The following is a 15,686-nucleotide window of genomic DNA, read 5'->3' on the forward strand; positions in this document are numbered from 1 at the left end:
CAGATGACCTTGGATATGGGAATCTATCTTCCGCCTTAGATGACCTCGGAAATGGGAATCTATCTTTCACCTCAGATGACCTTGGATATGGGAATCTATCTTCCGCCTCAGATGACCTTGGAGGTGACTCTTGTTTCACCTCAAATGACCTCAATTGTGAATTTTCTTCTGTCTCTAATGACCTTGACTTTGAAGATCTTTCTGTCATTAGTGTTGTAGTTTGTAGTCCTCCTTTCACTTTCAATGACATTGCTTCCGACAGTCGACGGATCTTTGTTGACCCAGTAGTTGGGATTCTGTTTGTTGCTGACAACTCTTCAGCAGCCTGTGTTGGCATGGTAACAGGTTGAAGTGAAAGAGCTGTCATTGTCTTAGATTTCAAAGGCTCTGATATGGTCCACCTAAAATTATGTGGAGACAACGATCCAACTCTTGTTAATGGATATGCTTCATTATTGTCGGCATCTTTCTCAAAATTCAAATTTTCCACAAAATCATTTTCGATAACATGCTTTTTTATATCATTGACATCATTAGTGGTTTCAAGCCCAATATCCTCTTCACAAGTGGGTTTGTTCCTACACTGATAGTGCTGCTGTATGACTGGTGTACAGTTATCAAGGTCAAGGTCGACATCATTACACATTAAGTAGATTTTCTCCCCTGGCAGGTCGTTGTCATGGTTACACATGAGGTACAAGTCCACACCATCCCTTTCTTGTATTTCTGCATCCTCTCCTGGAGGGATGTGTCCGTCCTCTTCACTGTAAGATTCCGTTGTTGGATTGACAGAGTTCTTTGTATTCAAGGTAGATACTCCACCAATGACCTATAATCAGAATGGAAAAAATTGATAATAGGAGTTTTTTTCTAAAATGTTTTCATAGAAAATCATTATTGAATTTCAAGTATTTATCAAGATCTACATGGATATATCGATTAAAATGATCTTTTTATATACAGCAGAACCTCATTTAGTGGACCACAAATACCATGTATGTACAGATTATTCAAGGTTTTACCATGATCTCATTTCAACTTTCAGTTTATTCATTCATCCCTGATATTTCATAATGGACTGGTCTACCCTTTAATTTAGTAGAGCCTAAATGTGTTTTCAGTGGTGAATAAATTAATGAAAATTGACCAATTTTAGCTGTGAAATAGAATTTTTACCATGGCTTGTTTTAAGTACATTTCTATTCAAATCAAATTTTCTGTATCAATTTGCATATTATTGAGTAATCTGCCCTTGAAGGTATGTATTGTTTCTAAAATGTGAACAAAGCATAATCTTTTCTGATAAAACTAGATACATTAATTTCATTCAAAGACCAACGACATCAAAATGTTTATATACAAAATGTACCTACTTGCAAAGGTAGATAACTCTGTATAATTCATAGATGTAATAGGCAGAGTAATCTACCCTTGAAGGTAGGTATTGCTTCTAAAATGTGAACAAAGCATGATCTTTTCTGATAAAACTAGATACATTAATTTCACTCATAGACCAATGATATCAAAATGTTTATATACAAAATGTACCTTCTTGCAAAGGTAGATAACTCTGTATAATTCATAGATGTAATAGGCAGAGTAATCTGCCCTTAAAGGTAGGTATTGTTTCTAAAATGTGAACAAAGCATAATCTTTTCTGATAAAACTAGATACATTAATTTCATTCAAAATGTACCTACTTGCAAAGGCAGGTAACTCTGTATAATTCATAGATGTAATAGGCAGAGTAATCTACCCTTGAAGGTAGGTATTGCTTCTAAAAAGTATACAAAGCATGATCTTTTCTGATAAAACTAGATATATTAATTTCACTCATAGACCAATGATATCAAAATGTTTATATACAAAATGTACCTTCTTGCAAATAACTCTGTAATATCCAACAATGTAATACGCAAATGAGGACTGATTAGGTAAACGTTTTCAAAGCAGTAGAAACTAGAGCGGTTACACATGCAAAAGTTTATGTGAATGTTACGTGTGAGGAAAGCTTTTATCAAAATTAGTTAAACTTTTATAACAAATTTAGACTGTTACCTCTGAAACTGGTCATAATATTTAACGTAGTTTTATCTTCAATTGAGATTCATTTAACAGGAATGGCAATCGGACATAGTATGGTATATATAATACATTCAATATATACATAGTACAGTTATATTTAATTACAGTCTATACTTACCTCAAAATCATGAAAGCAACATCATCCACTTCTTCAGAATATAAAATCGTAAATTTCAAAAGCTATGCAGCAATAGAAAATTTGAAATTAAAAACATTAATTTAAGAACTTGGAATTCCATCCTTGACCTCACATCAATACAGCTAACATGTACATTGTATACTTAATGATAATTGACATAATCAAGTTTCTTTATTTATTTTTTTTTTTGAAATAAAGAAATTTTTTGCATGGCTCCCAATATAAAAGAACCTAAAATTGTTCTAGATATTTGCAATATGTGTACATTATATATGCTTTATGAGATAAAGCAGCAGTTTTAAAGTAATTTTTTCTCTCTAAAATTATCAACAATGACCTTGACCTTACAATCTTTACACTCAAAATAAACAACAGTATTTCTAAATTTGCATTTGTGTGAAATTTTAATTAAATCCATCCTTTTTTTAAGTAATGTGAATCCATCCTTTTTTTTCTTTAAGTTATCATTCAGACAATAAACTTAACAAAAAATATATATTTTTAGCAATATGACAGTGACCTTTGTGTTTGACCTTATTTGGCCCAACAGTTGACAGTGAACTTTGTGTTTGACCTTATTTAGCACCACAGTTAAACTCTGTGTATATGAAACTACATGTACTATGAACTATTATTTTTATTTTTTGAATATATTGTAAATTGAATGTAACACAACCTACACAGCTTATGCAAGTCACTTTCGATGGTTCAGATGTAAGCGTGCGATGGGGCTTAAAGTGAGAGTGGGAAGAAACTGGAACACATGATGAAGAAAATCCATGTGATCAGATGTGTGACCATGACCTTTTCATATCCATACCAGAGCTGGCTAAGTGAATCACAAATAACTTATAACTCATTCACCCCTGAAGAAACAATTAGACTCTTCCAAATCAAAGAAAAGAACAGTCCATTGTTAAATTTCAGCAGATGAATGAGTTATAATTTTGTATGTGTTATTATCTGAAAGCTCACATTCTGACAGACAGATGGAGGGATGGAGAGACAGACTGGGACAGACACTTCCGGTTGATTCCAATCAAAATTAATCACTTACATAATTAGTACATATTATTATTTTTCAACACATTAATTTTGTGAAAAAAAAAAGACTTGTTAAAAAAGTCAAATTGTGGTAGGTGCTGCAATAACACATGAACATATAACAATGTGCAACAACTTGGAACAAATTCAATCCATGTCAGTTTTGATATAAAACACAGAATCTCAAAGGGATCTTGGCAGTCACCATTGAATGATTTTATCCAGTCAAATGAAAATGGATAACTTCTTGGTTTTTGTCATATTTCACTTTTAATAAACTTCAATTGTTAACAAGAGGCCAAGGGCCTTAACGGTCATCTGACTTCCCCGGCAATAGTCAAATAAATCATATATGGTGTCATGGTAGCCACCATCGATTTGGTGTCAACCAGATCATATCAGGATAATTTTATGCAAGTTTCAGCTAAATCGCACTGGTAAAACTTGAGAAGAAGTTAAAAATGAGTTTTCAAGATGGCAGCCATCTTGGATTTTGGATTGACCCGAAAAATTACAACACTTTGGCGGGACCATGTCAGGATCATTTCATGCAAGTTTCAGCTTAATCGCACTGATAGAACTTGAGAAGAAGTTCAAATGTGTTTTTAGGATGGCGGCTGTGGTGGCCATCTTAGATTTCGGATCGGCCTAAAAAATAACAACACTTGATCGGGACCATGTCAGGATTATTTCATGTAAGTTTCAGCTAAATTACACTGGTAGAAATTGAGGAGAAGTTCAAAATGTGAAAAGTTAACGCATGGCGGACGACGACGGAAGGAACATGACGGCTATAGGTCATACTGATCCTACGGGTCAGATGACCTAAAAATTCCAAAATGGCCATCTCTCAGCCATCTTATTTGTCATTTGGTCACAAATTTCAAAATGCATGATTATAGGCTAAAGGGAACCTGTAATTGGGTTTTAATAAATCCTCCTATTTAGGTCCTTTTCTGAGAAACAGAGACACTAGGAATTGCTGTTGACAGATGAATAACTGCCTTATAATAAATGTAGGGACAGACAACAGATTGCGGACAAAAGGCAATTTGTATGGTAAGCTAACAAATCCTCTCAAAATTCTTCCAATTTTATGAACAAAATTGTGAATGAATTTTGTGCGATTATTTCATAATTTAACTGGTTTGGAGATAAATGGACTTATAATATCAGAAAATCTTGATCAAGCCTTCACAAAACTTCCTAAGATTATAATTTATTTAAACAACAAAAAATGCATTTATATTGGCCTTTGAAACTTTAACAATGCTTTAACCAAATCTTTCCATTTATATGAAATCTTGGAAACTTAAAAAATCATAAACCAAAACTTTCAGTTGGTCTTGGAAACCAAACTCTTTTTCAAGTGGAAATGGTTTGGAAAGCTTGATACAAGATATATACACTATGAATGTTGAGAAATATTACTAGTATAACTACGTATACTGACCTCTTTCCACTCCTCATCACTAGAGTCAGTCATGTATGTAATCACTTGGCCATATCCAACTTGCACTGGCTGGACATCCCCCAGCTTCTGCTCAACCCTCTCAAAGAACTTTGACATGTCTGCATTTTCCATAGCCTGTTTCTGTTGAGTTTCAATACGACAGCTACTATGTATGCTTGCCCCTGGTTCGACAACATGATTCTTGGAACTTTCAGAAGAACCATCATCTCTTTTGACATCATCTTTCCCTTCATTCACTTTCTGATTTAAAATGTCTGATTTTTCCTTTCCAGCTTGTTGTATTTGCTCACTAACCTCACTTTCAGATGCCTCAGAACTTTTTTGAGATATGTCTTTTTGCACAGCCTCTTCAGATGCCTCAAGATTGTTTTGGGATATGTCTTTTTGCACAGCCTCTTTATAAATCTTTTTCCTCTCTTCTAATTTCTGCTTGAGCTTGCCGACATTACACTCGTATTCCCACTGTTTAGTTTTAAGAAAGTTCTTGCGCCTCACCACTTTCTGCAGGTTCTTTAATTTCTCCCACTGGTGCCTATAATACTTCCTCTTTCCAACATCGCTGGCTGTTCTTGGCGGCTTTGGTTTGTCCACAGGTAGCACATACTCATGATGTAGTGGCGTGACCGGATCTTCCACTTTGGTTCTTATATAGGTGTTTACACCAACGGAAGCGGTCTTTCGCCAGCTCTTTTTCCACCTAAGTCTGGGCACCGTTAATGGGTCTGGAGCCATCTTAGTGTCTAAATTAATAAAATCTACATCTTCAACATCCATAAGAAGGTCTGTATCCTCTGAATGGTTTGACGATACCTCTCCAGTCCCCCCAGATATCTCTGTTTTCCCAGATACCTCTCCAACTTTTTCAGTCCCTCTAGAGACCTCTCCAACTTTTTCAGTCCCTCTAGAGACCTCTCCAACTTTTTCAGTACCCACAGTTCCTGGTGTCTCCTTACTATCTCCTTGATCTGTTTCAATATTCTCTTGGGAAGGGTCAGTCTGCATTATAGCATCTTTAACCATGACAGCTTTTGCTATATCTAGTATTTTGTTACAGGCTGTAGGGTCTTTATTTGTCACATCAGGTCCATTACTTTGTGTAACTCCCGGAAGTGGGACCTGAACTTTCGGTCTAACAGCTAATGCCTTCGTCTTCAACGGTACCGTTTTCAGAGAAGAGTCGATGACCTTTTGATTTTTCTTTGCAGCTGTCTTTCTGGTTCTGTCATATCTGTATATGATATTCTTATTAATTATTGTTTCTTCTTCCTTCTGTGGCATCAAAAACACAGACGTTTTTCCTGTATCTTTATCAAATTCTTCGCGAAATTTTGGACGAGCCTGCTGTTTTTGGTGGTCCACATTCAGATCTTGAGTTGAGCCATACCCTTGCGTTTTTGCAGGATGCCAATCTTTCTTAATCACTTTTAGATTTTCCTTTATGATGCCATCAATTTTCTTAAGCATCCGATTCTTGTCTTTTTCACATGTAGATTTACCTGTAGGATTGTTCAACAACGATATCTGATTTTGTCTGGGAAGAGATGACAAAGCGATTTCTTCACCCTGACATGGTGACGAGGTTAATGGTTTCGGAATTCTGACAAGCTTGAAGTTGCTAGTCAAAGGAATCACAGTTGGTCCAGATTTTGTGTTGCTCAGCTTTATGACTCTTACAATCTTCTTTTGCTTCACACCGTCTCCCATACCAGTAATGGCTTGGTTTCCTACAGGTAAAGCATACATCATCTGCTTCTGGCCACCCTGTAGACAGATAGACTTACCACCCACCACTATAGTCGATGGAGGCTTTGCTTCTTGATCTTCCACACCTGAATCTGATCTCACAGAATTAACAAGCTTGTTTCTTATGAGTTTTACAGGAACTGGCATATTTGTTTCTTTGTCAGTTTCTGTGAAATGTTTTTCCTCAGTAGCAGGTTCCTTTTTTATCCATGATGTAGAACTTGTCTCGCCGACCTTTGAATCTGGAGCAGAGGTGCCCTGATCCTGTTCAGTGTAGTCTAATGGTTCTGTCTTCACCAGAGATAGGTCCACTTTTCCATCATCTTGAGTTGTCGCAGTATCGCCAGCAGGTTTAACTCTTAAACTGTTCAACACCTGAAAGGAGCAAAATTTCAAATGAAGTTGGATGGAAATTTAAATAAGGCATTTTACAGTTGCATTGCTTTAAATATAACCCCTATTACAGCAGTATAGTGATAGCTAAAGGACAATATTATACTGATTACCCTATTAAAGGGCATAATGTAAAACTTGTCTAAACCGCATGTTAACGGGAACAGTTTAGATCTATTTATTCTGTTCATACAGGTGTCTGGATTATAGAGGATAGAACCTTGTCATGGTTAGCTGCTATGATATACAGTAGCTCTGAATGATGGACAGCATGTGTTAGAGCTATGACTGGACCATTCCATTAACTGTAGTGTTGCAAAAAATCCAGCAATGAAAATTATCCAATTGACGTGCGTTAAGTTAATTTGCAAATAAATTTATCAATATTTCTAACATAAACTTTATTTAACTACCTTTATGTCTAAATTATGCTTGCAAGCACATATCAATGGCTCAGATCTCCGATACTGCTAACTTGGCCGCCATAATACTTCCCGTTAAAAAGTCTCGCAAGATTGCCACGATATAAAAATGACCTACAATATTTTACTACTACAGGAATATGATCATGATGTCAGTGATTTCAGTATAACAATTTCATGAAAATAATGATAACATAAGAAAATATATATTGATGACCTAAGATGAGATTACAACACCAAACAAATGCAAGTTTCCCTGCGTAATCTACAATGGATGTTAACAGTGAAGATTTATTTCCCTGTTTTGTCATCTATCACAGTTAGTCAACTTGTGCATATAAACATCTTTATTTTACAATAAGTGAGGACATTATTCAAGGATAATTATAATAATAGTACTTACTTTACCTCCAGTTACCATGTCATCATTAGATGATGGAGACAAGTTCCTAGCAAGGGAGATCACTCTCTGTTTTCTTGTAATTGTTGCTGTCCCATGCTCTTGTAACTTTCTAATCTTTGTGGAATCGTGTTCAAGATTCTGTGACAGTTTAATCAATTTTAATTTTTTTGGCACTGGGTGTCCTAGGCTTTGATAGGGCGTAAATTCATCTGGTCTTTTCCCCCTTACTAAACTTAAATCATGGCCGATTATCCTCCCTGGCATTGGTGCAGGTTTGTCTTGAGCTAAAACAATAAACAATATACATTTACTGTCTTGCTGGTTTTTGGGAGATCTAGACATGAGGATTTGCTTATACCCAATAAAAAAATAAGTCCATCTCTAAAATAGTTTGATTGTAAATTCTGTTATTAATTTATCATAAAATTGGATCTTCATTTCATCTACCTACCAGATTCCTTGTAATGCATTTTCTTCAGCTTTAGAACATTAAGCTTTTTGCTGATCTTTTGAAATCTTTCCGATTTGTCTCTACACAATCCAGGCTTTTTAACAATCAATTCCTTTAAAATTAAATCTGTGTCCAGCTCCTTTGGCCCATTTTCATTGTTGCTCAATGGCTCTGTTGCCACAGATCTCAAAAACATTTTCCCCTGTTCTGTAGAGACAAATAGATTGTCATCTTTAGCTGATTCTGTATGTTCTGTGTCGCTATTATTATCACTTACTGGTTCCTCTTTCACGGTAACTGTTGGTGTTTCTGACAGTTTATCAATGACATCAGAATTCAAACTAATACTTGTGATCTCTTTACTTTCAGAAGGAACACATGTACTGATGACATAATCACTTTCTGTGGGCGAACTGATCTGTTCATTGTTATCAGAGACATCAGAATTCATACGATCAGTTTCAACACAATTTCTGATGACATCATCTCTCTCTGCAGATGGACGGGTCTGTTCATTGTCATCAGAGACATCAGAATTTATATGATCAGTTTCAACACACTTACTGATGACATTATCACTTTCTGTTGGAGAACTAGTCTCTATCATTGCTTCTTCATGAATGTCTGAGACAACTGAGCTATCAGATTGTATATCGTTGTTTGTTATAATTTCTGTGTCTGATTTATTTTCATCATATTTAATAAATTCTGGGACATCTAATCCAATTTCCTGACAAGCATGTTCAAAATTGAATTCAACATCTTCATTACTATTGTCCATATTGAGCTGACCTATAGTATCCACTGTTTCCGATTCATCCAATTTATCTACACATTGATTGATGATGCCATCATTTGTTGCTTCATCTACACATTGATTGATGATGTCATCATTTGTTGCTTCATCTACACATTGATTGATGATGTCATCATTTGTTGCTTCATCTACACATTGATTGATGATATCATCATTTGTTGCATCATCTACACGATGATTGATGATGTCATCATTTGTTGCATCATCTACACATTGATTGATGATATCATCATTTGTTGCATCATCTACACGATGATTGATGATGTCATCATTTGTTGCATAGTCTTCCACTTCCTCTACATTGCATACATCAACTAAACCTTCACTTTCCATAGAATCTTGCTCTTCATCACAATGCTCCGATAACCCGTCTGAGTCACCAGATTCAACGTTTATTGGATCTTGGTCATCACAGTCAGGTTTCGAAGGAAAGGGTGGCCATGGTCCAAACGTAATTTCTACATCGCTATTTTCATCATCAGTTTCATTAGTTTCGTTGGAGAAATCCTCCATATCCATTTCAGACTCCATATTAACAATGTCAAAAGTTTTCTCTGGTCAGACTTTCTAGGTCGATTAATTGTTGTCAATTCTCAGTTTATACCACATATCTCTGTAAGATACAATTACATAAATCAGTCAGCAACTAGAAAATTGATATTGATAAATACATGTACATGCGTTAATATTAAATAGATGCTGTTTATAATGATACACATACCATATCTGACCCAATAATTAATGCCCAGGGCACTTATTTTAAAATTGACAAAATAAGTGGATGCTTATAGAACCATATTTGGACAATTATAAAAATATTGAACAAAGTAAGCCATAAATCAATTTGTGATAAGAAATTAAATAAAGAAATCTACACAGTGTACATAACTTCACTCTGCATTTAATTCAAAGATATTACTGAAATCGAGGCCTCACAAAAGGGGAAGGGCACTTACAGGAATAGAGGCACTTATTTCTAGTGATGGACATTGGTTTCATTTTCATAATTGATAATCAGAATGTCAAAATCAATTGATAATTGACTGTAATCAGTTTCAAATTCAGGAAATAATTGCTCTATTTATTGGAATTAAACACTATTCTGAGATTATTGCAATGTATACTAAGTTTATAACTGCGAAATAAATACGAATGTCACTTGAATCACGTAATATGTGGTTTAAGAAAGATGTCCATTGCGTCTGACTAATGCTTCTCCCATGTACATTCACCGATTTGTCACCGGTTTTAGCCGTGGGAGATTTCTCTGTCAACCACTAGGGTATGACAGATTGCACGTGCTAAGTTGCTAACCTTTTGAACCTGAAGACAATTACGTGACCTCATGACTTCATGCGGTGTGACCGTGGCATGCATTAGTTGTCGATGACGTCATCAATATTGAAGTGCAGATGATGGAACCATTTTTATGTCGCGGTGAAAATGCTTCTTTTTAGGCTATTTTCATTCTTTTTCTTTTGTATATGGGAGAAAAAGAATCATTCCCTACCTATGAGGTGTGACAACAAAATCACAACCCTCAGGGGAATTCCTGAATGTCCAACCCTCTGCAAGCATTGGGTTAGACATTCATGAATTACCCCTCAGGTTGTGATTTTGTTGTCACATCCTATAGGTATAGGGAAAGATTCTATTAGTCATGATGGATAGTGTACTGTATGGGAACAATGTCTGTAGGGTAATAAAAACGGGCTAATTATTCAGGTGAATTATGATAAACAAAAGATTGGTGACACAAATCACAGATTAAGGACCACTTTCAAAAAATTCTGATTAATTGGTTATACAAATACTTAATGAGATGATTGATTTTTATTTAAATTTTAACTAATTTTTGATTTTTTTTCGCTCATCAGACATAGCCCATCACTACTTATTTCAGGTGATGGACCTGAAGACCAGCTGCAATGTACTCATGGCTCTATACTGGTACAAAGGGCCTTCATGCATGAGTACTTGTCATTATGATTAGCTGGTCCATCATCCAAAATTTATATTTTTTATTCTTTCATCTGAAAGTTTAAACTTCACGCATAAACCACAAATTACAATTACTGTATTTGATCCAATAAGTGCCCTCTAACCCTCTAATCACCCTTCAACCTTTTCCAGACCTCAGGTTCACTTTAATACATATGTACCTTAAACTGAATCTAATGCATGTCTCTTGAATATTAATATATCTTATAATTTAAAGATATTTATACATTCATCAAAAACCTGAGATGTCATCCTCTGACCTGTCCAACAGGCAGCAGGACTAACAGTGATAAATCACTATGGGACAATTTCAGCTGTTTTCTTCAAAGCAATGGGTCGATCTTTCTATGTAAAATATCAATAATTCTGAAATTTCTATGGTACATTTTGGAATTTTAGGAGTCTGGCCCGGGACTCACATGTAGATTTCTGGGACTGTACTAGACCGAATCATCTGTCTCTAAAATGAGCGCATCAATAAACGACAACAAAAAGAAAAAGAGCTCATTTTAAGAGACAGCTGATTCGGTCTTGGACTGTACAGTACAGTTGTAGATACTAAGCTTTAAAACTGTTATTACGTGTACATTAGGACAATTTCAGGACACTATTCTAATCTAAATGAATGGTCCTAGACATGTTTTAATGAAGATGATCCCATGACCCAAATGAAATGTACATGTACAATGTAGGTACAGTGAATATAGATTTGCACACATGTAATACAAGTACCAGTAACAGATCGATCTAGAGAGCTACAAATGTAGGAAATAATATTGACATAGCTGAGAAAATACCTCTTCTTTTAAATTAAACTTGAAATTACCAAGATAAAGACTATCAAACTAAAATCTTCAGATAAATTATTTGTGACCAATTTAGTCTGACATATTGCTCTAGTCTAGATCTGTCTAAAGTTGCATTTATGTACAATTGAGACCCTCACCTCCTTAACCCTAAGAAGCATTTTTGCCTATTAACCGTCATATTCATTATAATTGGTACTTGATCAAAACAAACATGAATATACTTCATGCAAAAACGTAAAAATTCTTTCAAATGTGCGTAACACCATGGCCACCTAAAAATATACCAAACAACGTAAATTTACTATAATGAGTACTAGTGACAATTTAAGGTAAACAAGTTAGAGTTATTCCCCTTACAACAAGGACGGCCTTAACTTTGATTTTAATATCCGAAATCTTACCACATTTATTTACAATGCGACATTGAAATTACTCCAGTTCCCGAATTTTATGTTTAATTAAGAAATAAGTGACTAAATAGCAACATATTGACTGTTAAAGGAGCTTCGCTTTAACAGAAACAAGCTGCGTTCTTTCGGTAAACTGCAACTTTAAAACAGACGCTAAATGGGCATTGAAAACATTGCTTAATTTAACGTAACAGGCAAATGCATGACCTGTCTATATTTGTTGATCATTCTAGTACTTACCATTTGTGATGCTACATCTCTGAAACTTATGTGAAATAACTTGCTCGACTAAAATTGGCGTTTTCACCAGAAGATATCCTAGTCCCGTCGCGATAAAACTCAACATGGTGCTTTCTTACCTTCACCAACAAAGAGTGCTCTTATTTGTCGTGTAGCTCGTGCAGTTTTCACCCGGGTGTGACAACCCAACCACGTAGAACATGTGGCACCAGCATGAACTTTCCATAATCAAAAATAATTTCTTGTTCTGATAGCTAGCTAGTTATCACGTAAAAAGTATTTGAAAAGACGAAATAATGTGTTACGATAAAGCTAGTTCTAAATGGGATTTCGATTTAGCCTTAAGGAGGATAACGGTACTTTGCAGAGTCCGCTAAAACTGACCAATCAGACCGATCGCCTACCTGTTCAGCGAACTATTAATGGATTTACCTGCATGATTTACATGCATATTGTATAGTTTGCTTACTGACTAATATATTATACATTATTAACTGTGTGTATTTGAATATATTATACGGAGATTATATACAAATACATTTTTCGAATTAGCGAGCTACATGTACAAATAAAATTTACTTACATTTAAAGTTTCCGACAATTTCTTTTTTCATTTATCAATTTTTCTTGCAATCGCTGAACAGAGCTTGATAATAATCCAATTGTTTCATACTGTAAATATCTCCTAAAACCAATTAGATGCAGCATTTTGCAGAATCAATTTTTTTATCTCTACACATGGTAAAATCCTTGTGCTCCTTACGATGGAAAATGACAAACTGATATAATAATATTGAGCAAAGAACCTCCAATACTGAAAAGTGCTCACAAGCATAACAGGTACAGGTAAAACAAAACAGAGAACAATGGGAGAGTGGGGGTACAGGGATGGAAAGGTGTGTATTTTTCCAATGAACTTGTCTTCAAGTTCGATGTTAAGAAGCATGCAGTAAGTCAGTTATTGCAAGATTTCTTGTCACTCGGGACCTATTACCCCCTCGCTTCGCTCGGGTGTAAAAAATCCCTTATTACTTGAAAGCCATGCAATAACCTTTACTTGTGTTAATAAAGTACACTTTTATATCTAACATAAGCTTGTTTTTTTGCTTTTGTCTATAAGCTCAGGTAACTCTACCAATGTGCACTCAACCATGACAAATCCGATATGTAATGGTTATTGCATGGCTTTCGAGTAATAAGGGATTTATTACTCCCGAGCGAAGCGAGGGGGTAATAAGTCCCGAGTGACGAGAAATCATGCAATAACTGACTTACTGTATGCTTCTTAACCTCGAACAAAAAGACAGGTTGATTGACAAAATACACACCTTTCCATCCCTATAACCCCACTCTCCCATTGTTCTCTGTTTTGATTTACCTGTACCTATTATAATTGTGATCACTTTTCAGTGTTAGAGGTTCTGTGCTCAATGTTTATACATCAGTTTGTCATTGTCCATCGTAAGGAGCACAAGGAGTTTTGCCATGTGTATACTATAGAGATCAAAACTTTGATTCTGCAAAATGCTGCATCAAAATGTTTTAAGGATATATGTACAGTATGAAACAATTGGATTATTATCAAGCTCTGTTCAGCGATTGCAAAAAAACGTAAATGAAAAAAAGAAATTGTCGGAAACTTTAAATGTAAGTAAATTTTATTTAAAATTAATTCCATCTGTGCTTTCAATTGATAAAATGCATATATATTAATACCAATCCATCATTTGTTGATATAAAGGTTCATGAGGAGTTAAAACTTTTCCTTACGATACGAAGTTGCTATCATATAATAATTAATTGGAATAATAATTAATGAAGCTTTTTAATGTGCATTGAAATGAATGCGATTTTCTTATTGCATTGTATTTTTTTAAATTTTGTCAGCATTGGTCAGTTGGTCTATTGATTAATCTAATCATTAGAACAAGGTGAGATATGATTATCCCCCCTCTCTTCTAGCATTTGTTACCATGGTTGACTGCACACATGTCCAGTCCCTTTCACGGTCATGCAACAATCCTGATTGGCCGTGAATGGAGGATTCAGCCCCATTCATGGTCAAGTAATCCTGATTGGCCATGAAAGGGGGTTTGTGGAGTGAACTGTGGTAACAAGACATTTATTGGCCACACTTTTCCTTTGTGAGAGGGTGAAAGTATGCAGTAAAGACAATGGCAACATAGAACTACCTTTGCCTGTTTGCCTGTGTTATATGTGATGAATAGCATTCATAAACGGAATGCATGGAGCATGCTTTTGGGTAGGACAACTATCTGTAAATTCACTTTCAGCATGTCCACCGACAGTGCTGGAGGGATATTACTTTCTCAATTTAAGCGATATATTAAGATGGCTTTTATTGCTAAAAGGACATGTCTTTCCAATGTCTGATGTGATAAGAAATGACATATGAAACTAAACTTGCAATTTCTAAAATTATCGCATACAACAGTGATTTTCAGACTAGTTCAAAACAGTCGGTGCTCCCAGAACTTCACTGAATTCAGAGGACTTAAAATTTCAACTTCTTGAGGATAAATTTTGGATGTATTTATACCATGTGCAATTTCATTCAACAAGCCAATGGGATTTAGGTGAAATTCTGAAATATTGTTGAAACAACACCAAAATAAGTGTAAAACTACAGTGTAGATGATTTGGAAATTTAAAATCAAAAGTGGTGTTCAAAAACAAGGTTTCAGAAAGCGAAAATTGGAGTTAATGTTGTAGATAAGTGTTAAATGGTGAATTCATAATAAGGGGGAAAACTCTGATACAGAAATTCTCTTCATATTCATAGTTTGGGATTTTTTCGTGATTTGGATTAAAAAATAACGGAATATTCCGACAGGTTGTGTGTTAACATAATTATGAGATTATGTCCGGAGACATATACTCACCCGTATTGTGTAACTCCCCCATAATATACTACCTTTTATTGTCTTATAAGTGACTGTCTTATAATAGAGTCACATATAAGACTACAGGTAATTGTATTGTATTGTATTGGTAATGGTCCGATACAACAAAAGATGACATCACAACTTTGTTTTGATAGAGTATAGCCTACCACTTGCGCGAGTTACTCCTCTTTCTCCACGAATACACGTGACTGATAGTAAGAAAAACAGACCAATAGAGAATTATTTCACCATGCAGTATGCCATTTCAAGGCACCTTGAAATGCCTAGAAATTCCATTGGAACAATTCATACTCTTCTACCCTGTCTTTGGTGGTTTTATCATGGGAGA

At 35.2% G+C, this 15,686-nt stretch overlaps 1 protein-coding gene across 3 annotated transcripts in view; it reads right to left on the reverse strand.

Moving 5' to 3' along the window:
* The window catches only part of LOC138321512 (uncharacterized), a 31,685-nt gene extending 19,131 nt beyond the window's left edge, over positions 1–12,554 (reverse strand). Inside the window, exons 1-5 of one of the 3 annotated variants that reach the window (XM_069265250.1) lie at positions 12,432–12,554; positions 8,155–9,584; positions 7,704–7,987; positions 5,136–6,860; positions 4,722–5,087 (exon numbers count right to left, since the gene is read on the reverse strand). In XM_069265250.1, coding sequence (XP_069121351.1) covers positions 4,722–5,087; positions 5,136–6,860; positions 7,704–7,987; positions 8,155–9,502 — 3,723 coding nt within the window. In that variant the 5' untranslated portion in view covers positions 9,503–9,584; positions 12,432–12,554. Of the gene's footprint in view, positions 1–4,721; positions 6,861–7,703; positions 7,988–8,154; positions 9,585–10,285; positions 10,383–12,431 lie in introns of those variants that run through there. The other 2 variants (XM_069265248.1, XM_069265249.1) reach the window with 2 other exon arrangements.
* Positions 12,555–15,686: the final 3,132 nt, after the last annotated feature.

The sequence above is a fragment of the Argopecten irradians genome, chromosome 4 (genome assembly GCF_041381155.1).
Source record: "Argopecten irradians isolate NY chromosome 4, Ai_NY, whole genome shotgun sequence".
NCBI classification, from domain to species: Eukaryota; Metazoa; Mollusca; class Bivalvia; order Pectinida; family Pectinidae; genus Argopecten; species Argopecten irradians.